This window comes from Sylvia atricapilla, chromosome 6 (genome assembly GCF_009819655.1).
Source record: "Sylvia atricapilla isolate bSylAtr1 chromosome 6, bSylAtr1.pri, whole genome shotgun sequence".
Classification (NCBI taxonomy): domain Eukaryota; kingdom Metazoa; phylum Chordata; class Aves; order Passeriformes; family Sylviidae; genus Sylvia; species Sylvia atricapilla.
The window spans coordinates 43,576,420-43,599,991 of NC_089145.1; the positions used below are offsets into that span (position 1 = coordinate 43,576,420).

The window sequence follows — 23,572 nt, forward strand, 5'->3', positions numbered from 1 at the left end:
TTCCAGCCCCAGCCCTGGCATGCCTATTCCTAAGCTCAACACAGCAGGGAGATGACATTCCTGAACATTTTACAAAGTTGGAAAGTCCTGGTAGGGGGAGACTTCACTGTGTCCAAGGAACAGCTGCTCTGGACTTCAAAGTGACTCTGCACTTGAACACAACCAAATCTTTTCAAAGTTTTCAAGTAACAAATGTTCAGCTCATGAAGTAAATACTTGAAACCATCAGGTAACAGGTCTTTGATATTCAGGAAAACTACTCTGCAGACTAGTTACATGGCCTCTAAAATCCAGCTAATGAGTTAAAATAAGAATGGCAGTCAAAACAAAAGCCTACAATAATTTCTGTGCAAAACAACTTAGGTTTTATTCTTTACACAAGACTACATGTATAACCAGCTTTCTGATCAATACTCACTATGTCATCATGTGTGCTTTTGAGCATGCCAACTACACCAAGCAATGTACATGGAAGGAAAAACATGAATTTGAGCTTTTACAACAATTTAAATGAAGACCACACTATATGCAGATAAGGAAACAACACAAAGAATCCTAGGAGCTTCATAGAATAATTATTAATTGCACTAAAAAACCAAGCAACTGCAATTCTGTAGATTAACTACAGAATTAATTTTATTATTTTTAAAATAAATAACATCTTAATTTTTGACTCACAGCTTTTCCAATTATTGGCACAATTAAACAAGCTTCCAAGAAAAAATGCCCAAAGAGACCAATGAACCTCATTTAGGTATGTGTTTAATAAATCCCTGGAAGAAGTGCCAGAAGAAATCTCATTAGATGACAAAGAAGAAAGTTATTAAGACATGCTCACCTGGTAAAAACACGAGCACGCTGCCACGTTCCAGTGTAGCACTCAAGTTATTTTTCTCCCTAACAAGAAAACACAGCTTCATTAGTTTTACAGTCTCAGTCTACCTCATTACCTGAAGTTATTTTATTCTGGAAGAACAAGCCGAAGTGCACGCTTTTTGTAACACGCATTATTCAACCTTCCCAAAGAAATGAAATTTCAACCATTATTTGCAACTATGCTTTTGGAAAAATGCAATATATAAACACTGAAACCAGAGCATTAGGTTTCGTTTTTTTCTTCAAAACTGTGACAAAACAGAAATGTTCTCATTCTGCAATGAAAATAATCAGAATTAGGTTACTTTAAACACACTCAGTCTTAGACAAAAGTTGTAGAAGCAACTTTATTACATTTTCAGATATTAAGCATCCATTTACAAAACACAGAGCAGAAAAATCCAACATTTACTTATTTCATATGACATTAAGGCATTAAACAGCCAGTGAAAATGAATGCCTAGTTTTTTATCCTTTCTTTTCAGGAAATACTGTGTATTTTAGGTTACAACATAAAATAGTAGCTCTGGTTTCATTCTTGATATAAATACTCCTCAGCTCTGGTGTACAGCAAAGCATGTACTTTCTATACGACATGGCTGCCTTGAACAGTCACTCATGCTCCAGGGCATGAAGTGCACATTAGGAACACTGGGTACAAATCAAACAAATATGTAAAATAAAGGCAGAGATGCAAGTAAAAATTAAGTTTCCACTAATAACTATGGACTGCTGCTGTTGCTTAATTAGCTTCTCATTTCCCCAAAAGCAACTGATTCCACATCTTGAACTGCATCTTACCTATTGCTCCTCTTTTCAAACTCATCGAATGACTGAATCAGAGACACTGCCACTTGATACATTTTCTTTTCTATTGCTGGTTCCCCAAGGCTCTGAGGACGAAGCTGTTTGGAAAAAAAGGTAATAAGGTTAACACAGTAACTGGCTGAAAGACTGTAGTTCACACATGTATTTCAATTTGTCAAGGGCTTGCAATTAAAACTGATCCACTACAGAAGTAACTTCATCCAATGCACTCATTACCTTCTAAATAGACATTTTTCTTCAAGCATCCTACAATCTTAATGCTGAAGAAATGCTTCTGATATTTATCTACTTAAGCACCAGGCCACCTTCCATTCATCTGCAGGACAAGCTCCTTATCCTGAAGTGTCAAGCACATGGGATCAGAGCCCAAAGCAACAGGATGACAAGGAGGAATTTGTGTAAGGACTGTAAAGTGCTTCTCACAGCTGCTATTACACAGATCTCTCTATCTGCCCGCACATAAATATTTCTCCTTTAAACTGTTTTTGCATTTATTGAGTCTTGTGGTTTTAGTCACACCCTGTCAAAGAATTACTGTTCTGTTATACTCAACAGAACCAAAGCAATTCTGTCTACACTGTTTTCCAGCATTCTGTATAAATTCAAGGCTTTGGTATTTAAGAACATAAACCACCAAGTCTTCAGAGCAAAGACAGTAACTTAATCATTTTTCAGTTTTATGTTTGATGAACTACACCTGTCTATAGTATTACACATTTTTCTATTGTATGGACATTGGCTTTTGATCATTGCTCACCTTCCATTCTCAGACTTTTTCCTCACTCTAGTGCCAACTCTTTACATAACCAAGTGTTTTAGAGAGCTAAAATCACAGACAACTTAAATATTTAAATAATTTAAATGAAATTAGTGGGTTTTTCTACCGGTTTCCCATTGTAAAGGAGCTCATGACAATCACAAAAGCGCAGCTCCCAGCACCAATCTGGAAACACTGATTTAGATCAGTATTTGCTACTGCAACCTCAGTCCTCACTTGATTAGCCCATGAGAAGCCTTACAAATACTTGACTGTTTTCTTCAGGCTGATTTTTACTCCCATGTATGCGAAAAATCTAAGCAAGTTATCTCTTCTGGGCTGCTCAAACACAAGATTTTTTGGTTTATGTTATCCCTGCTTAAGTAACTGCCAAATCTGTCTTTTCAATTTTGCTACTGATTGTTCCTTTAGTATTCTTTAACAGGACAAGGCTTCCACATCACTCCTAATAAAAGGTAACAATGTGACAAACAGCAAATCCAAACCCCAGTCAGATCTGACTGAAATAATACAACATAATCAGAACAGCTTTTGACAGCAGCTCACTACCTTTCATCAGGAACTCTTGACTCTAGTTCCATGGACATGAAGGAGTTTTTACCTTTGCAAGCCAAAAATGGGTTGCATTTTTGTACTTTGCTTAATTTCTTAGATTTGCTTTTCATATCTCTAACACTATCCTGAACAAAAGGAAAACATTTACACAACTAGCTTTAAAAATGCCTATAGATGGAGCCTTCATGCATTTTTCATGAAACCTGTGTTTCAATGATTCCCTGGGGCTTAGAGGTTGCTGGTATGACAAAATCATGGTTCTGTTAAACATCCAGAACAATGTGTTTACCAAGCCCATTATGCCAAACAAAAGATAAATTACTTTTTGTAAGCCTATGCTCACAAATTAAGCAGTACACTGTAAATGACCCAGTATCTGGGCAAGGGTAAGCCAGTGCTACACTGAAAAATGTTTCTCCCTTCTTTCTCCCTTATTTTTATTCTTTCCAACAAATGAAGTAATTCAAGTAGAAAGCTTTATGTTCGATTCAGCTAGATGTTTGTCTAGCTACAGCAGAGGGTTTACTGCATACAGAAAAAAAAAATAATGACTGGCATTTTTATTCATCTTCCAAATCATAACAGCATCAATGAACTGACAAATTATTCTAGTCAAAACTACCCCTACAAATTTTGTTTTCAAGCACGGTTTCAAAACATTATCACATGCAAAAATGAGTGATGTAGTAAAGCCAAGAGCTCTGCAAGATTCATGAAAGAATCCTATATTAATACAGTAATATCCCCATTATTTTAACATTTTTTGAGAAGGGACAAAGATTCACACCTCACAGCAAAGAGACAACTACAAAGGACTAAAATGATTTTAACTGAGATGTTTTAAGAAATGATTGAGGATTTATATAATGTAGTTTTACAGTTACTAATTTTAAAAATTGAAAAAAACTTAGAAAACTTCTGTTTATCTAAAGAGCAGTGACTGCATTTACTTTTAACTGCTGTGTTCCTTTATGTAAATTTTACAGGCTTTTATTGGTGAAAATAAAGCATCAAGAATTAAAGCCTGAAGCCTGTACCTCAGGCAGTTATCTAACTGATTTAGATTTTAGCATGATGAAAGATGTGCCTTAGCCTCCATATGGCAGCATTAACTCATTAACCGTCTTAATACTCACACTCCACTTTCACTTCATTATGGATCTTACATAAACCATCTCAGACCCTCCACATTTTAATATTTTAACTGTAACTAGTATTGAGAGAAAATCTTCACAAACAGCACTATAAGGAACAAGATCAAGACCAAGAATAAGTGCTTTAAAATTCAATTTCATCCTTTTTTAATACAGATACAAAAAAAGAAAATCAAGAGCACTTATGTGCTTCTATTGTTGCCCTAAGTCACAGCATCTTGGACTAACATACTCTCCCCATCTTGCTGAAAAACAGAGCAGCTATAGATAGGGCAACACAAGATAAAGAATCAGATGAAAACTTTAAATAAAAAACACAGAGAAAATGAAAAAGTATAAAATGGGCTAAGCACTAAAAGCAGTTCCTTTGTTTGTGATCTCTGAGGTGCAAGGTGTGCAAGTTGACATTCAGCTCCAAGTGGCAGCTATGATAAATCCAACTTGACTGAAGTAAACTTACTTAATTTCCTGGCTTTTTGTTGTCATCATCAAAAATATATTACAAAGCCCCATTATTACATAATCTCCTCCATATTATCTGTCTGGAATGCCATACTAATGTATAAACACTGATGGCCCAACTGCTATTAAGTACTGAGTTTATTTTTTGTTTGCATTAAAACTTCAATGGTTGACAGCTTTTTATTTTACCTTGCCTGTGTTGAGGCATAACCAATGCCTGAGCTGTGTACCGCAGAAGCAATTATTTTCTTCTGGGCTTCCTATTTTATTTTGCTATTTTATTTTCTGCAGAACTGATGGATGAAAGCTAAATAAGAACAGCGTGTTTCCCCACTGCTACCTTTCAAGTGCATCCCCCATCCTCTTCATTGTAATAACACTCCAAAAGTGTTTAGAATTATCAAAACTGACTAATAATTACACCCACACCCCAGTCATTTTTAGACTGGGTATCATATATCATATATAAAGGCCTGAGTGCATTTGTTGTACTCTGCTTTAACCAGTTTATTTTGCCCTGCACCGTAACACTGAAAGAGTTCACTCAAGTGAATTCCTGCACAGCTGTTTCTCAAATGTAAAACAAACTCCGATTATAAAACCAAAGAAAACAGATTAACTCAAATTTACATTAATCCCTTCATTATCTGATGTCTACAGAGATACTTGCTATAATGATAGGGGCTCTAAAAACAAAATATACAGAATACACTCTGTGCAGCTTATAAGCTAGACTGATAAAGCAAACACATCTTCAGCCAGCACCCACCCTCATTAGGCATCGGAGAAGCAGTTGTCCAGTACAGCTCATCACAGATCTGAGAGATATCTGTTATTCTAAAATGTTTTCATTACTCAAAACTATGTATTTGCCATGGTGGCCAACATGGTTACAACAGAAATAGGTTCAAAACTACTGTGTAACATCTCTGGCACTATTGAAAAATAGGAAATAGGAAAGAAAAACAGGAAAGCCTCAGATGATAGAAAAGCCAACTTGATAACATCAAAGCTCTAAAAAAAATGCTTGTTTTCTCTCCATTTCATAGCACTTTCTGCCTTTGATACGTAACAACAACATGAACCAACTCAGGAAATGTTCTCTGATTTTGTCACCTATATTCAAAGAGATCTGTAAATCTATTTATGTTAGTTTCTGCACACACTTTTACATTGCTCATCTTGAATGCAATTATCAAACAAAACGTCTCATACTATTGAAATGTTTCTGTTTCATGAAGGAAACTAGTCTGCTCATAGGCACTGTTTTATCATCATCTACTAATTCTTACCTAGAATTGCAATATAAAAGTGGCTATATGTCATTTTATTGCACAGTTTTCAATTGACTATTCCAATTTCTTATTATGTCCGAAAAAATGAAATCATATTTACAATACCTGGAAATTAAACATGTCCTTCAAATCATCAAGATAATATTCTTCAATTGCAAAAGGTCTGCCTTCCACCTTAAATACACAGACTGGATTCAAACCATTATGAACTGGAAGTGCAAAGTAATCAGCTAATTCTTTGGAGTTGATGGAAGCAGACATCAATATTATCTGTTAAAAAAAATGTACAGCAAATGTCAAGCATTAATTTTAACACAAATTGTCCTGCTACATGGGACTCTTCTCTTCCTCTTCATGCTAAATGATCTACTTCTGGTTACTACAGGTACGTTACTTAAGTACATTTAAGACAATCAAAGTAAATGCTTAAGATACCCTAACACCAGCACGTGGAGAGACACAAGCACCTGTAAGAGAATGGCTCAGGCTAGAATACCTAGGGCAGACAACATGGTGAAAATTCAACCAAAAACATACAGTACTCTTGATAAAGACCTCAGCACCTAAACCAGAAATGCTGTAAAACACAAACGCACCCCCCCTTAGAAAACAACAGGAAGGTAAACTAATGAAGTGTGTATTGTACCACTGTGCTCAGCTCCAAAGCACATGACAAGGCACAAAGAACATATGGAGAGGCAGGCTAAACCATAAAGTTTTCCAACCTGATCCTGAAAGGAGAAATTTGGAAGGACGTAATTCTGCAAATATATGAAAATCTGTCCCCCTACAGCATGGGCTGCCTCATGGCTCAACAGACAGTGACTCACCTATGCCACGGCAATAGGCTAAATGTCACCTTCTCTGAAGGCTATCAAAACAAAATCCAATCTAAATCAGCAGTTACAGGCAAGGAATAAATATTAAACTACCCCTTCTTCTGGACTTTTTTTTAATCTTTGCAACCTGGACTCTAATCTGCATGGAATCCTTCCCAAGTGAAAAGAAACGACAAATTCTTAACAGAGTGCCTGAAGGGTCACATAACTGAACCAAGAGTTTGATGTACTCCTAAAGCAAAAATTCAACAAGCACATACCACCAAAGCAGCAGATGAACACATCAAAACAGAGGGTAATCGAAGAAGACAGGTCAAGATCAAGCGGTCCAAAACCACTTGTACAACATGGATATGTCCAAAGACCCACTAGATGATACCAAGAACTATTACCAGTCACTATGGAAACTCCACTGTTTGGTTTGACCCAATAGAGCCACTCTTAGTCTCAAGATTTTCTTTCAACCCAATCCCAGCAAGATCAACCTCAGAACAATCCAGTATCTGCTCTGTGATCTAAAAATAATTATCTGCAGCAGCCATCTGCCACAAAAGCCAGCATAGTTTTAATTAGATAGTTCAGCAGGTAGATCTTGTCCTCAGTACATCAGAATCACTAAACTAACTCCTGTGAGTTGATGCAATGCTGAATTACCTGCTACTTCTGAGGTCTGCAACTTCCAAACTAGGAAACAAAGAGCTCACATGCATTTCATACCACTCTGAGTTAAAATGTTTTGTTTCCTCTCTTAAACAGGCATCCTTGCACCCTTTTGTTTCATGTATCCAGGGAGGATGGGAGGAGAACCTTACATTTTTTAAATGAATTTGCAACATCAAAGCCCCCCTTCTTTACAGGTTTTTAGAAGAGCCTGAAAAAGGACAAAGTAGGAGATACAGGGCTTAGTGTATAAGTTCAAACTGAATAGCCCATTCCACTCTGCTCAAGGCCAGCAAGTGAGATCAAGAGTTCCCCCTTCTTCAACATAAAAAAATTCAAAGGGACATCCCTCCACTCTCTCAAATACAGGTCTCTCTCAGGTTTGTACTATATTAAAAAACTGTCATCTGCAGAAACAACTGCAGAGAACGATATAAAGGGGATAAAATTTTTCAGTGACAATTTCAAGAGACTGAAATATAACTATAGAGGAAAATGAAAAATTTGTCAGGAACCTGTAGCAAAAAATGTTTTCTAATGGAAAAGATCATAGGGTCTGTAGGGATTCCTGCCATTGAAACCAACATGATAATCAGAATAAAGGGCAAACTTCTCACTAACTCTGATCAAATTTTTGCTCTTCTCAGCAAGAAGACCCAAGTGCTAAAAAAGGCTGAATAGTTTCACATTACTGTCTCTGAATTTAAAGACAGGAGTTTTCTCTGAAATCTAAATCAGCAGGAAAAGGGATAAAAAGTGAAAAATGTAAAGTGCACAGCCATGTCCCATGCCAACTAAATGAGCACTTTCAGTGACAGCATGTTTGGAAGACCTGAAGACCAAGCTTGAATCAATATGATGGACAGCATATAACAACACATTTTTTTCCAATGGCAACAAAACCAGCCAATCTAGACTCTATTTTGAACAGAGAAATTCACATTAACCAATTAACTGAAGCACTTCAGAGACTGCAGTCTCACAAAGAATCTGCACTCCCAAGTAACTGCACAGAAATATACTGAGTTAACTAACTCCATCACTTGTATTTAATTTCTAACATTTCAAGAGTTCATTACTTCGAGACCCCAGAGACTAAGCATGTCTTGCTAAATGTCTGTCAACTCTGCCTTAGGACAAAGCAGAATTGCCTAACATCCAGAGAAAAACCTCAGCCACATTTTACTACCAGTTCTGCCCAGAAATTACAGTACAGCATTTCTGGTCTTTTACTATTTCTTCAACTATGTCATCCCATTTAAACAAAAAGGCTCAGTATTTCCAGGAGTTAATGCTACCATTTCAACCAAGGATAAGCATTGCCCTCAATACCCAAGATGTAATTCTAGTCAAATATCCATCGTGTATTTTTTGGCCTTAAGCAGGCTTTAGAAACTAATGCATTTTAACATGAGGGGGAAAAATAGGAGTCTCTCAGAACACATTACAGCAGCCAGGAAAAGCATGCCCCTTAGCTTGCTTACTTATGAGGAATGGCAAACTAAATAACATTTTAGTAAAAAGTAGTAACATAGTGATTCGTAGTAAATTATTTTAAATAGGGCCTTCAAAGATAAAAGACAAGCAAATATTTTCTAGCAAGAAAAAATAGCAGAATTCAGTTTGAACCCACCTTTACAGACTGTGAATTTGTATGCAACAATTTACGGGTCACCAAGAGCAAGAAATCAATTTCTTCTGTACGCTCATGCACCTGGAAGACATTATCTACAATTTAATTTTCATTAATTCATCCTCTTCTTTTTGACCCCCTCTTACTTTCCTACTCAATTTTATGCTTTATTTTTGTAACTTGGAATAACAATACATTTTCATTGAAGAAAGCACAGACCTTTTGAGCCTAGGCATGTTAAGAACACTTTAAAATCCCAACAAGAGTCTTCAGATGACTACAGAAGCCTTTGTGAAAATCACGTCACTCTGAAGTTAAGAAAATCTAGAAGAATAACTAGAAAAATCAATCTTGAGCTCTAACTACTGGTCCTACTAGAGTTGACAGTAACAGATGACGTCAATGATAATGATGCTGGGTAAATAAACTGTACTGGTAAGACCCCAAATGACCCAGGGACTGTTCTGGTTGGTCTGAAAACTAAGCAAATTGAATAGATGTGCCTCATTCCCAATGGCTTCCAGGTGTGACCTAAATACAAAACTGCCTTCTAAAACATTAATTTACACCAAATTTTTTATATATCCTAGCACCTGAGCCTTCTACCTGCTCCTTACAATTAACTGGGAAATACTTCTTCCCAACATTATCCGTGATGACTATATCCCTTTCTTGTATTACAGTTTAAATATTTAAAGTGGAACACCTTTTTCTGGAGTTCAGCCTTCACAAGTCAACATTCATGTCCTGGGAGTTAATTAGCATATTCTAATATAATATAAAGATAATACCTATATTCAGTGCTGTCCCATTACAAAAACAAATTTAGCTAAGGTAGTTTTCAGGCTCACAGTAAGGTCTTACTGTGGAAAGTCCAGATTTTTGGTCCTGATTTGTTTAAATATGCTCCTAAATGTCTGCAGTTCTCCGAGAGGGATGAGAGCAGCAATCAAAAATGTCACTGTTGTTAAAAACAGTGACTGTGGGCTCAAGATCACAATCTCTGTAGTAGGTATGGGGGAAAAGGTGACATACGGGAAACAGGAGGGACCAGAATCCTGCCTGGGGAAACAACACATACAGTCTTAACAGATGGATGCTTGCTGAAAGAAGTGGTACAAGCCAGTAACACCAGTTCTAATTACAGTACCCAAGAAAACAACGTTTGAAAAACCTCTGCGTAACCCCATTCTCCTGTATAGGGGCCAGAAAACTTCACTCATTCACTTTCATATGTAATGAATAAATCTTTAAACTAAAGGAACAATAACGCTTTCTATGTATGCACCTTCTATGGCTCAGCTTTTGAAACTACATTTAACCTGCATTTCCTTAACAAAGGAAACGTTAAGGTTTCCAACACTCAGATAATACACTGGAGTGCTCAAATCTTTTTCACAAACGCCACTGATACAACTCCTTAAGCTTTGGGTTTTTTTTTTTTTGTTCTTTTTCTGTTTGAACCAAGTACTAAATTTTCTTCATACAAAAATCTAACTACTTGCTCAATCTTTTCCAGGTTTCCAGCGTACCATCTCAAGTGCAGTCATGACAGCCTTGTAACTGTCACAGTCTAATGGTACACTTAACTATTGTCTCCCTGATCCTCAAATATCCAAGAATATCGTAGCTCTCAGCTACAATACCAGAAACAGGATAAAAACTAAACATGGCACTTATAAAAAATACAAGCTAAAATAAAACAAAACCCCAAAAGCCAACCAAAAACAATCCAACACCCTCCAAAAAAACCCCACCAAAACCCCAAAGTCCTCTTTTGCATCAGTGCATCCCAAGATGTCACACATCCTACATGCGATTTATGTTCATGATTTGTGACAGCACAATTTCACATCTCACTAGGATTAAAAGTCAAATACTGCTTTCAACATTGAAGAAGCATATACACATGTAAAAATATACAAATTACAAGTGTATTTTCTTTAGTTTTTTATTGAATTGACAGCAACAATAATGAATCCACATGAGTGAACTGTACCCACAAGCAAGAGCCAGAACTTTCACAGAGGTATTTTGAATTCAAGACACCCTTGAAGAATAAAGACTTTGTAATATCCAAGTGAGTGAAAAGTAGCTACCTCCCCCTGACAGGCTTAGACGGACAGGTTCTTGAATTCCACAAGATGGATTTCAAAAAGCATTTCAAGGTACCTACATTAAAAGTTAAGTTAACCAAAATCCCTCCCCACACCCTCAGTACTAAACTTGTTGCTCAAAGGAATGCTGACAAGCCTATTTTGGCAAGTGTTACCTTGAACACCTTATATAAAACATCTTTAAAAGTAGATGTCTGTATTTCTCTATTCTTCCCTGGAAAGACAGAGTATAGAAGGCTTTGCTAATATGAACATTAAACTTACTTCCAGCCACTTACTTCATCAATGAAAATGTGTGTGAACTGAGTCAGGCTTTTGGCAGAAACTATTTTCTGAAGAAGAACTCCAGTTGTCATATACAGCAATCTCGTCTCCTTTGTCGAAACATTCTCTAAACTTAACTAACAACAGTTAGAAAAATACATACTAGCTGGAAACATATTTATTGTAGTTACCGAAGCATGCATGTGAAAGAATTCCCAAATCAAACACATTGTAAACCCGTCAGAATTACTCAAACTTGCTTAAGTCTCCACACAGAAGTGTTCTTACCAGAACAAATTTTTCTGGGAGGGAGAAATTAAAAAAAAATTTAAAACTCTGAAGTTTTATGAAGTAACAAAATTCCTTGCTGAGGACTTCAGACTGAGAATTCTTCAAAGACTTCTAAAAGTAAATACATACACCATCCTTTCCACTGATATAAAGACCAAGAAAAGGATTTTGCCAAATTGTAGTCTGCTTACAGGACAGGAAAATGGAAGAGTTTTAACTTATCACCAAGACCAGGCAACCTACTCCTGAGAGAAAAGTTCTACAACCCTACATGAAGCAGATTTTTGATTTCTAACATACCTGTGTAACTTCAGCTATCTCACATGTAACACACTCAGGCAGGCAGAGCTGCAACCATCTTTTCATGTGCAGCTCCACATCAGCCTAGAGCAGACAGACTGCACTGCACCATTTCCCTGTTTCTACTCAGCTCACACGAGCGCTGGTGAAACAAGCACAACAAATCCACCATACACTGCCCTGAAGACAGTCTGGAAGCACAGTATCATTTCAAGTCTTTGAGGCTCACTAGCCTAATGAATCAATTTAGCAATTTTATAAGTAATTAATTCAAGGTATCAAAAATCACAACAAAGGGTTTATATATAAATGACTCTGAAACAACATACATAACTGTCCTGGTCTTGGCTGAGATGGAGATAATTTCTTCTTAGTAGCTGGTGCAGTGCTGTGTTTTTAATATAAGAATAATGTAAGTAACACTGGTGTTCTGGTTATTGCTGTCATGTTTATGATGTGGCATGGAAGAAAGCAGATATGGAATAAATGATAAAGCAGAAGCCTGACACCTAAGAGCCCATGCTATGAAAAATCTGTCACCCTCAGTGAAAAATCAAATCCCTCCAGACCTGAAAACTGTACAAAATCAGATTTAAGGATAACAAAAAACACCTAACACACATAAATGGCACCACATGTAGCATATTAGGAAGTAACCTGTAGCTGCATACATATGAAGAAACAGAAACCTCTAAATGTATACTAGCAAACACATACATATTACCCTAAATGGAAGAAAGAAAGGAAGAAACAACAAGAAATAGAATGAAGCAGAGAGGAAGAAGAACCCAGCAACTATTCCTGCCAGCAAAGGACTCCAGAAGCAGACAATTCTCCATGGACATCCCTCCCTCTGTCAACACCAGTGTGAACCCACTGGCCTGAGGAACCAGAGCAGCTCATCCAGAGACAGCTGTGGCCTAACAAGCAATGAAACCACCATCACAGCAGCTCAGTGTGGGTCCTGACAAGGAGCTGATCAAAGCACCAGGACCCGTGTCAAAAGAGGAATGTGGCATCAAGTTTATAAATGGAGGGACAGAACTGAGCCTGAAGCTGAGTTGAAGAAAGTAAAAGGAAGAGACAGATTTAAGAGGAAAAACTAGTCTGAGTTTTTCACATTAAAAAATAACAGGAGATTGTTGACGAAAGAACCTGGTCATAAATGCGTTCAAGTTTTGACAGAGCTGACAAGTAAATGTAGTAAAGTCAAACAGTTAAGTAAGTTACTTAAAGAGTTTAAATAAAAAAGTGACAGAACATAGTTCGCCTGCAACAATTTCAGTGATCAGTAATGTAGACGTGTCTGATGCAGACAAATATTTTCTGTTGGAGGCCATCAGGACTTACAGTGGTTCAAATTTACAAGTTGATTTAATTACAAACATTTAGCAGGAGACAGATAAAAAAAATAGCAATTCCAATTTAAAAGCAGATTTTTTAACATTTCTTCAGTACGCTAGATAGGCTTAAAAGTAATCAAGAAAAAACATACAGTACTTTTTACTGCATTTTAAGATACAATTTGAAGTTTTCTCATACCTGGTATCCTACAAGTCCACCTAGCGTCCATGATCGTTCCTTGCTAATCCACCTGGCAAGGCTGCTGGCACTAATTTTCCGAGGCTGGGTAACAGCAATGTTGCAGGGCAAAGACTGGTTCATGCAATAATCCAAAATATACTGTGGAATCTGCGTGCTCTTTCCACTGCCAGTTGCTCCTTCTACAATCACAACTGAACTGTTTTGTATCAGAGACACTATCTGAAACAATTTTTCAAGAAAACTTGTGAGTCTACAAAACAACTCAAAACAGGCTTCAAACAGATTTGAAATACCAACAGTTTCCATGCCACAAAGCAAGCTTCTGTAAAACACTGTGCCATATTTTCTATCATCTTGTAGGCATCTGGAGATAACAGAAATCCTAAAGCACATTAAAACACCACAAAAAAGAGTATGGGCACACACTCATGTACATATTTTATGTGAATACATATAAACAGAAAGTGTAACACCAACGTTTTTCCTCTTAAGATATTTTAAGCAATAGTTTTGTAAAAAACCTGAAAGTTTTGTACAGTGTTTAGAAGAGGAATGGAAGTTTCCTTTTAAAAAAACAACAATAACAGAAACAAACCACCCCAAAGCCACAACAAAATATTATTTTCAGCTTTATTTCTTGAGAGAAATACAATGACATTACCTTTTCCCTGTGTTTGGCTGTAGGCATATCCAAATATTTACACTTAATTATTGGCATAGAAGTTGAATCACCTGATTCACACTGAGACAGTGAAGCACCTAAGCACAAAAATAACCAAGAGTCACTTATTTCAGTAGACAAAGAGAAACACCAGCAGGAGATTATGACAACAGTATCTGGAAACTTAACTCCTCTAAAAATTACATTGCATACTTTAAGTGTTAATAAAATTAGTATTTTTGATTAGTAGATTGAAGAGATTTTCGGTGTTCATGCAACTACTGTTTTACTGGAAGCAACTCTGAAAAAAACACTGCTTCTGTGTGTAAACCACTGTCAGTGGAAAGGATTTATACAACTCTCTATGCTTCTCTCTTAATGTAAAAAACCTAGATTTTTGCAGTTCGCATTACAACTGCCAATTCTACCTTTATACTAAGTAACTGTTTACAATACAGAAAAATACATGCCTTATTCATGTACGTATGTTTTTTCCCTTAAAGTCTACTGGATCGACAGTACAAAACAATCCACAATTTGGCAGGAAGACCATTCTATTTCTACCATTTGGCCATTAAAATCTGCTAAGCACCCTGATGACCTTTCAGTGTGATACTCTGACAGTACACCTTGGCAGGAGTTAGCCCCATTAGCACTGGGTAATACAGGACAGAAATCTTTCAGTGCCAGCCTAAGTTTCTGCTCAGAGGTCTGCAGTCAGTTTGATCCTGAAAACAAAAGAACAGGTCTGGAGGTGCAGAAAGGGAAAACCTGGACAGGAAGGGTAAACAACAATTTTTCAAGTAAAAATTAAACAATTTGGCTAAAATACCCACGGCATAATGAAATCAAAAACAGAAACACTTTCCATTTCAAACAAGTTTCACCAGGTATTATGGCAAAATGGCTTAGATACAGGTAATAAAGCCCTATAGTTCTTTTTATTCACTGTTTCTCTAAGAAATAGAGTAGTGAGACAATTCCATCATTCTTTTTACAAAGGCAATAATTACTTTACAGTAAAGGCAACAGCCAAAATACTTGACTGCAGTTACAGCTCCCTTCTTTAGAAAAGTTTTTACAACTTCACACAGCAGTGAAGCAGAAGCAGGCAGAAGAGCATCTTAACTCTTTGCCATTCCTCAAAGTGTTCCACGCCCCTGAATTGCCTCAAAGTGTCAAGGAAAACAAATTAAGTTATTCTAACACTACAAAAAAGCCCAAAAGCTGGCCAGCTCAAGATGAGAGTCTCGTAAGGCACAAAAAACAGTTCTCCTAAAGCCACATTCTGCCACATGAAAAAATTATTTTACCTGCACTCTGTAACGCAACAGTGAAAGGTGATCACTGCAGAAGGATCTACTCAGCACCACTAAACACAAACACAGAACTTGATAGCAGCACTCCCTCAAAATATTAACTGTCCTTTAAAAAACTCTTTTGGTCAAGTTTCTAAATACATCCCCCAGAAAAATTCATTTATATATATAGCATTCTGCCACAGCAACACCACACAAAGGCTGACTGGCTTCCCTCTGGCACAAAGATGTCACAACTGAGACATCCATAGCTGTGAGTGATTTGACCAATGCTGGAAGAAACCTCAAGCTGTTAGGGAACACATCCCAGTATCAGCAGATTTCCTGCTAAAGCAACATAACCTTCCCACCTCTATCAGGTCTTCAAAGAAATAACTGCAATTTTGAAAAGTTAAAATGTTAAAAGAAGAAAGCAATTTTTAATAGTGCTTATAGATAAGGAGGGAGGCACAAAAAATCAAAAAGTAATATTCATACAATAACCCTCTGTAATTCAGTACTAACCCCAGTGTATTAGTAAGACATCATTAACCTAAAATTCAATTAAGAGTTTTATTTATAAAACACAAAGGAACAAACCAGAAGCAAAGAAATAGCCACCAGTATTCACATACCTGCTGAGAAACAATTTAATTAAGTTTTTGTGTGTAATTTTTTTTCACTGATAAAACAAATTTTTTTAAATACTGCTTTTTATATAACATTTCTAGGACAGCAACATCTTACTCTCTCCTAAGCACAGGAGTCTGGAAAAAAAAATATACCAAAAGTAAATGGTGATCTAATATTAGCCACAATCACCACACAGAGTTTAACAACTGACAGCCATACAACCATTTAGCAGATGCTGCAAGTACTAAACACTGTATGGTTTGGGGTTTTTTTATCCAAGACATGTCCTCTGTGCTTAAACTGAAAGAAACATTACTGAGTTTGCTTGGGGAAGTAATACCACGACAGCTCTGAGACTTCTGTCTGCAGAGACAGAACAGTTCTGGGCCTTAGCAAACTGGCAACTTGAGATGAACACTGCCATGATACAACCAGCAACAAAAATGCCTCACCCTAACAAACTGAGGACAAATTCCATCTGAAATCTACTATGATCCTTAGTAAAAAAAAAAAAAAAAAAAAAAAAAAAAAAAAAAGAAATTGAGATGGGAAACTTGAACAACCACTTTAAAAGACCTTAAAATTTCCACCTTTATTTTTTACACATGAAAGTTGTTCTAAACCATGAAGACCTGCTGCAGAAGAGAACATCTGAATGTACACCCCGATGAAAGGTTATTCTAGTGATTTAAACAACCATTCAACTCTGGACTCTATACCATACAATGTAATTACCTTTAAATGTTTGGGTTTGCTGGGGGTTTTTCTTTTTATTTTTCATCCCTAATATGTAATAAATACCCCAATGAGAACTGGTTTTCAGAAAAGCTGGTCATTCCTGCCAATACAGACACTCACCTACAGGTCTATAGAACTATCAGCAAGGAAGGCACAAACTTTCACTTTTTCAATTGTTTATACTTTCTGAAAAACATCAGGACCAGGACAACTGATCCAACCAGTGCACACCTTTCTAAGGCATTGTGCTCTAACCTGCACCTTGGATTCTGACACAGAATGCAAGACGCTTCCAACCTGAAAACAGTAAACTGAGGAAGAAGGCAACTGCCCCCCATGCTGATTTAGGACAAGCAAAATATTTCAGTGCATAAGAAGCTTTAACGCCACTCCAGAGTAATATTAATTTCTCTATTCAGAGTCAGTGCAATCAAGAAACAGTTACAGGAAAGGTGAATTTGCCTGCTCACTCTTCTTCATTTTCAATGAAAGTCCTGTAGAGATGTCAATGACTAAAACAGTCCAGTGCCCATGGAAAGAGCAATTTTTCAGTATCTCAGTTATTACACCTCATACAGCAGATGTACTTCCTCTGGTACCTGTTTCCTGAAATGAATTTGAAGAAATCCTTTAATGTAAGATGAGATTTTTGTATTCACCAGTTCTGGGAGACTTTGTACAGCTGTATCTTGCTATCTGCCACTAAGCAATTAAAATGAGATGCTTAAAACAAAATATACTTGAAAGTACTGGTAAGATTAATCAAATTAGATGCTTATTAAATCATTGATCATTCTGCTGAGCTACAAACTCACAAAGTGATGAGTCTGACAAACTCACAGTTTGCAAGGAAGCTCATACGAAAGGAAAGCCAGGAAAGGTAAGGTAACAACTGGCTCCTACACTGAGCCAAAAACCAAAAGAACTTCCCAGAACATGCTGCTACCTCAAACAGCATATACATGAATGTGCTGCTAACTGATCCTTGATGAGCTTAATTCAGAAAATTCCTAAGAAAATACTTGTCTGGTGAGACTTCCCTATTGCAATTCTCTTCAGCTTACACATATCTTATATACAAAAGATTTTGGGATGAGGATCTGTGCTATGACTAATTTTTCTGGCATGCATCTCTTCTGAATTCAAAATATGTAAGGTACCTAACCAAAAAAAAAAAAATCAGTTTTCTTATATATCAGAAACAATGTTTCAATTTCTCCTTCTCTGAAAGCATTTACTTCAGGTGGGATCTAGAAGACCTCCAGAAGATACCCATTTAATGGTGTGAAAAGTATGAAGGCAGAAAATAATAATAAAAAAAAGGCCGTCATCCACAAAGCTGCATAAAAATTAATTCTATGTGTCCTTCAAAGAAAACAAAAAGAGAGAGAACTAAGGATTTTAGGAGCTTTCTGAAGTGCAAAGCTCTACTGTGTACAGCTCAGAATTCCCAAATTTGGTAAAAAAGAATTTTCTACAAGATGAGTGAAGTGCTAAGTGTTCTACACACCCAGCTCTGGAAGATTCCCCTCTGCACAACACCCAATGACCCTATGACTGAATCAAAAGTGTGTGAAGCCTGGAAAAGCCAGTACCAAATACAAAACAAGCCTGGTGGGACAGGCAAGAACTGCTAATGCTCTACTCCTTTTGGGTAACCGCTATGACAAAGAATTCCCTTTCATTTTTATTTAATCACTTCAACCTCCTCTGCACAGCAGTATCATTTCTACCATGCTCTGCAGAAGCCAGAACTCTAAATGCAGTTCCCTGATGATCTGTTTACCCAACAAAGAAGCAGATCAGACATTTCTGTTTGTCCTCTATCAGTATAAAAGCATATGCTCTTTCAAAGAAACTGGAAAGCACAAGATTTAAACTTAACAGAATTTCATCAAATAAGGCACAAAGCGGTGCACAAGCAGTTTCAGTAACTGCAAGATTTAAAACAGGCTATCAATTTGCACAGAAAATATTGCCTATAGTTAGAACAGCAACTCTGAAAGAAAGAAGCTACAAAAGGGGTACCAATGCAGACCCTTCAGAAAAAATCAGTTTCTCATTTCCATGTTGTGAAGGTTATTTCTTGACTACATTTGTATTCAACAGAGCTCAGCTCATAGGTCCTGGTCAAGATAAATCCTTGATCATTTATGACAGTTCCCATGTTCTTGAGGAAAACACACACTTTCAAATCAACATAGCTGATAGTTACAAACACATCTCAAGGGTCTTGAAATCTGAACAATGAGCATACTACATTAGAGAAAAGCAGTCTCAAATGTAGAACAAATATACGCATTTATAAGCTGTAAAATTAACAGTACAATTCTTATAGCTCACTTACTGAGCTTTTTTATTCTACTATCCTAGCACAGTATTTCTGAATCTGTCTGGAAGTAAAAGTTAAGAGCAGTAAGAATTGAGATTTTCTGAAGCTTTTTTGTTATTCAACATCTAGGTAGGATTTGGCAGCTCAGCCTCAGAACGCCGTAGGAATGTTCCAGTCCTGTCACTATCCAGTTTGCTTGGAGTCTGCCACTGGATCACACGCCGCTGGGAGCAGAGCACTGATGAGAGCAGGCAGGCATCAACACTGCCCAGAACAGCTCCTGAAGCAACTGACTCCAGACAATGAGACAGACAAAGACCAGAACACGGGGAAGGGGGGGGCAAGGAACTGAGGAAACTATCTAATGGATTAATAGTAAGAGATTATGTAATGTGTCAATACTTTAGTTATTTTTTATGGTTGTTTCCTAACTAGATGCTCTTTCAGTTAGTTACAACTGGAAGGCGAGAGTAATTATTACAAGGTAAAATTTCAAGGACAAATATTTTAGGGTAGACCAAGAGAAAATAGGTATTTATAAAATAAAGTACACAGAAATATTTCTAAAAAAGCTTAAGTTATAATCCTGTTTCTTTTACAAAAGGAACACTGCTAGCATCAGTCTCATTCAAAGTCATGCCTGCCATGAGTGCTGCTGAAGTTGGAAGTCTATTTTATACAAGATTCTGACTTAATAGGTAAAAGATACTGAATGAGCTATGGTATTGCCTTGCATTAATCAATACCACTGTATTATTAAAGAAACATCTACAGAACATTATCTTACTCAATTTGCTGCTGTCTCTCCTTTGCTATAAAGCACACAGAAGAACTAGGGAAATGTCATTCCTGAATGAAGCTCCTTCCAGTCTCTTTATTCCCCCATTTCCACCTTTTAATACCATAAATTCTATGTAATGTCAAAGGAACAAGAGACAGTATTTTGTGGTTAGGACAGAAGACAAGGTGCACTGCACATGGTGAACTGGTCAAGAGCCCCTACTGCATCTCAGCTGATGACAAATCCCACAAGTAGCTTCATCAGCCTGAGTTCCAGAGGCCAGAGAATTTGCAGATGCACTGAATGACAGTAATTTCTAGAAAATTTCTCAATTTGTCACATTTTGGTACGCCAGCAGAGGTATACAGAAAGTATTAAGATAATGACATACAGAACAGATAAAACATAAATGTCCTCTTCTCAGGAAATCAGCTACATTAACAAATCTGGAACTGAGGAGGCACAGTAAGAGTTTGAAGCTGAGCTGCCCTGACAAGTGAGTCAGCCTCACAGTGCTTTTACCAGAGCTCCTAGGAAAGAAGTGCAACCGAATTTCTCTCTAAAGGCAGCTCAAAGCAACAATCAAGTACACAGAGAAATATGAATAGAAAATGGGAAAACAGAACAAAGGCATGAATCTAATGAGTGGCACCTTTCCCTTGCAGATTTATTTTAATCACATACCTACGTTTATCTATACAACAAGCCAGATGTATGCACATTTATCTATGCAACAACATTATACATTGTGGTTTCCAGAAAATAAGGCGTTTACTTTTTAATATCATGCTTTATGTATAACAAACTAATGCACATACATCAAAAAACAAACAAGTACATTCAGTTTAGAGAGGGAGACAGCATAAAGACAACAGGGAGAAAAAGGGACAATTATATCTGAGTTCATAATAGGAACTAAATAATTTTATTTCTTTTTCTACCTGTTTTATAGACCAGCTGATCATTTCCAGCTACATTCAGCTCTTGTTCTTCTGCTTGTCTGTATTTTTTGGCATACTCTGTTCCAACATTCTCTGAGATAGGCAGCCTGAAGAGGAAAAAAAAAGATAAATCAATAAATGCTTCCTACCCCAAGTCTTTGGAATCTCTGGAAATAACTGCATTATACAGGAAGTTCTCCATGTCATGCAGGTACTACCTCAATGAACAAACTTAAAAAAAAATAGTCTATGCATTTAGATACTAGCCAGATGAAAATATCACATTACATCTTTTTGTTTAGACTCAAGAAGATTGAGCTCCCAAAATATCATCCTCATCCTTTAAGGCTTCAATACCTAGCAATTTCTCTTCTAACGAAAGACTACAATTTTCTCTGAAAAAAGACGAAATAGCTCTGTTTCCTCAATTCTTGACATATACAATTAGGAAAATGCATGTAATTCTTGCCTAATTCCCTGGAGACAGGGCAGTAGATAGGAGGAAACACAATCATCTCACTGCTTTTAAGGAAAAAAAAAAAAAAAAAAAAGTTGACTGTAAGCCAAGAAATGATGGTGGTCAAGGAACAAAATTAACACAATCACCTGATCACTAAATTTTATGGAAATCTGTTACACTCAATGAATGTTAATAATGATATAAATGTAATGAAAAGGGATTTTTAAAAGTCCCTTTTACATAAACAGTGTGAAGAAAATCCCATGAAATTCACTAGAGAATAAAGCAGCATGTAAACAATGATTGTAGGGTTATTAAGTCACAGGTGAACTTAAACACAGAAGAGTTTTGAAAACATCAAAAGTGGACTTTTTTGAAACAAAATACAAACTAGAGGTTGAAACTACCATTTTGCACGTTAACTGCAACTCTGGACCCTGTGCAAACCTTTACCTATGCAGCAATTCACTAAGGCACAGCAAATCTGTTTCTGTGTTTTATGAAAAGATACTGCTGTGATTTATTTCTTGACCCAAAAAACAGGCAATGCTGACTCCAAAAACAGTGACACTGAAAACAACATGAGATTTTTAACATGGAACTACATCACACAGCCCTTCCAATAGAGGGAAATTCCCATCGTTTTGATGCCACAGAGCACTCACCTTCTCTGCCAAGGCAAACTCTGTTCCAGCTTGGCTCTGCTACAGACGATTCACTCAGCCCAGTTCAGAATGCAACACCAAGTATTTATCACCTACTGCTGCCAACAAACTAGGAATAGCTTCTGACCCAATTTTAACAATATTTTAGGCATAGAGCTACAACAATTCTCCCCACAACTCAATTATTTCGTAATGCACAGTTCAGCAGGATTGCACCCATCTGCACAATGGCTACGTGAGCAACAGCTCCCTACATCCAACTTCCATCACTCAAACTCCTCTAAAACACTCCTCAAAAAGTCTAAATCTGCAAAAATATGTAGAAAAATTCATACACAGGATGTCTGTCTGACTGCTTGCAACATAGGTTACTCCCCTGAGTGTATATTAAACATAAATAAAACCCAAAAATTCAGTGGTGTTAACAAAGTCAAGCATTCAGTAGCTGAAAACACCATAATGAAGCTTGGCAGCACAATCTCACCTGGGCAGCATTGTATGCACATACTACACTACATACTTTTTACTGATAGAACCAACTATTTTTTCAGTTCCATAAACCTGCAGCCCCACTGGGTACAGTGGACACACATATTCTAAAAATAAAACCTGGTTATGCAGTAAATGCAACTTGCCCTTAGGTTCTCTGTGAGGAGAAAAGGCATCCAGGGCAAGCAGTCAGTGCTGTCACAGGCCAGCAGGTATTGCTTGACTGACAGAGCCCAGAGCAAACAGCAAGCAAATCATAAAGAAAAAACTCCCACTGAGAGACTAAGGGCGGAAAAGGTGGGACTGTGCTCCTTGTTTGCAGTTAAGTTCTGGCAGATGCATCTGTATTAAGCAGTAGCTGAAATCAGTCAAGGAACAGATAAGGAACAGTAATAACTAACGAAATAAACAAACTTATTAATTAATTAATTATATCTCTTGGAATTTTAACAGTCTTAAGCATTTCAAAACAGGCTTCCAGAAGTGTGTAAGTATACATACATCCATATAGATATATAATGTGTGTGTGTGCTTTCAACCTTTGCCTGTATAGCTTGAGGAAAATGAGGACAGCCTGACCTCAGTCATTTGCAAGAATAGATTAATTTGTTTTGTTTTGCTTGTTTTTTTGGACATCTGAATATTTCATTTCAAGAATTACGTTTTCTGTCTTCAGAAAACAGCACGCAATAAACGAACCTCAGGCTACACAATGAATAAACAAGATATTTAATAGCCAGTCATCAGGAATAAACATTGTGCACTTGATGTATCAAATCAGGCTCCAGTCTTGAGGAAAATCATATGCAACTGGAAAATTACATATGGGAATATGAAATGAACTAATAAGCTTCGCTGCATCATTTATTGACATTTTTATGCTGTACTTTTCTGTATTAATAAAATTAAAAGCTTACAGAATAATGGGGTGTTTTAAGCAAAATGGAAAAAAAAATACTATAAAGCCCTCTGGAGCT

At 36.8% G+C, this 23,572-nt stretch overlaps 1 protein-coding gene across 1 annotated transcript in view; it reads right to left on the bottom strand.

Annotated features, from left to right (window-relative positions):
- The window catches only part of TDRD9 (tudor domain containing 9), a 68,521-nt gene that overhangs the window by 30,039 nt on the left and 14,910 nt on the right, over positions 1-23,572 (bottom strand). The window contains exons 2-9 of the mRNA XM_066321682.1: positions 20,982-21,088; positions 14,259-14,356; positions 13,595-13,816; positions 11,476-11,598; positions 9,081-9,161; positions 6,054-6,218; positions 1,678-1,781; positions 839-897 (exon numbers count right to left, since the gene is read on the bottom strand). Of these exons, the coding sequence (XP_066177779.1) occupies positions 839-897; positions 1,678-1,781; positions 6,054-6,218; positions 9,081-9,161; positions 11,476-11,598; positions 13,595-13,816; positions 14,259-14,356; positions 20,982-21,088 (959 nt within the window). The remainder of the gene's footprint in view (positions 1-838; positions 898-1,677; positions 1,782-6,053; positions 6,219-9,080; positions 9,162-11,475; positions 11,599-13,594; positions 13,817-14,258; positions 14,357-20,981; positions 21,089-23,572) is intronic.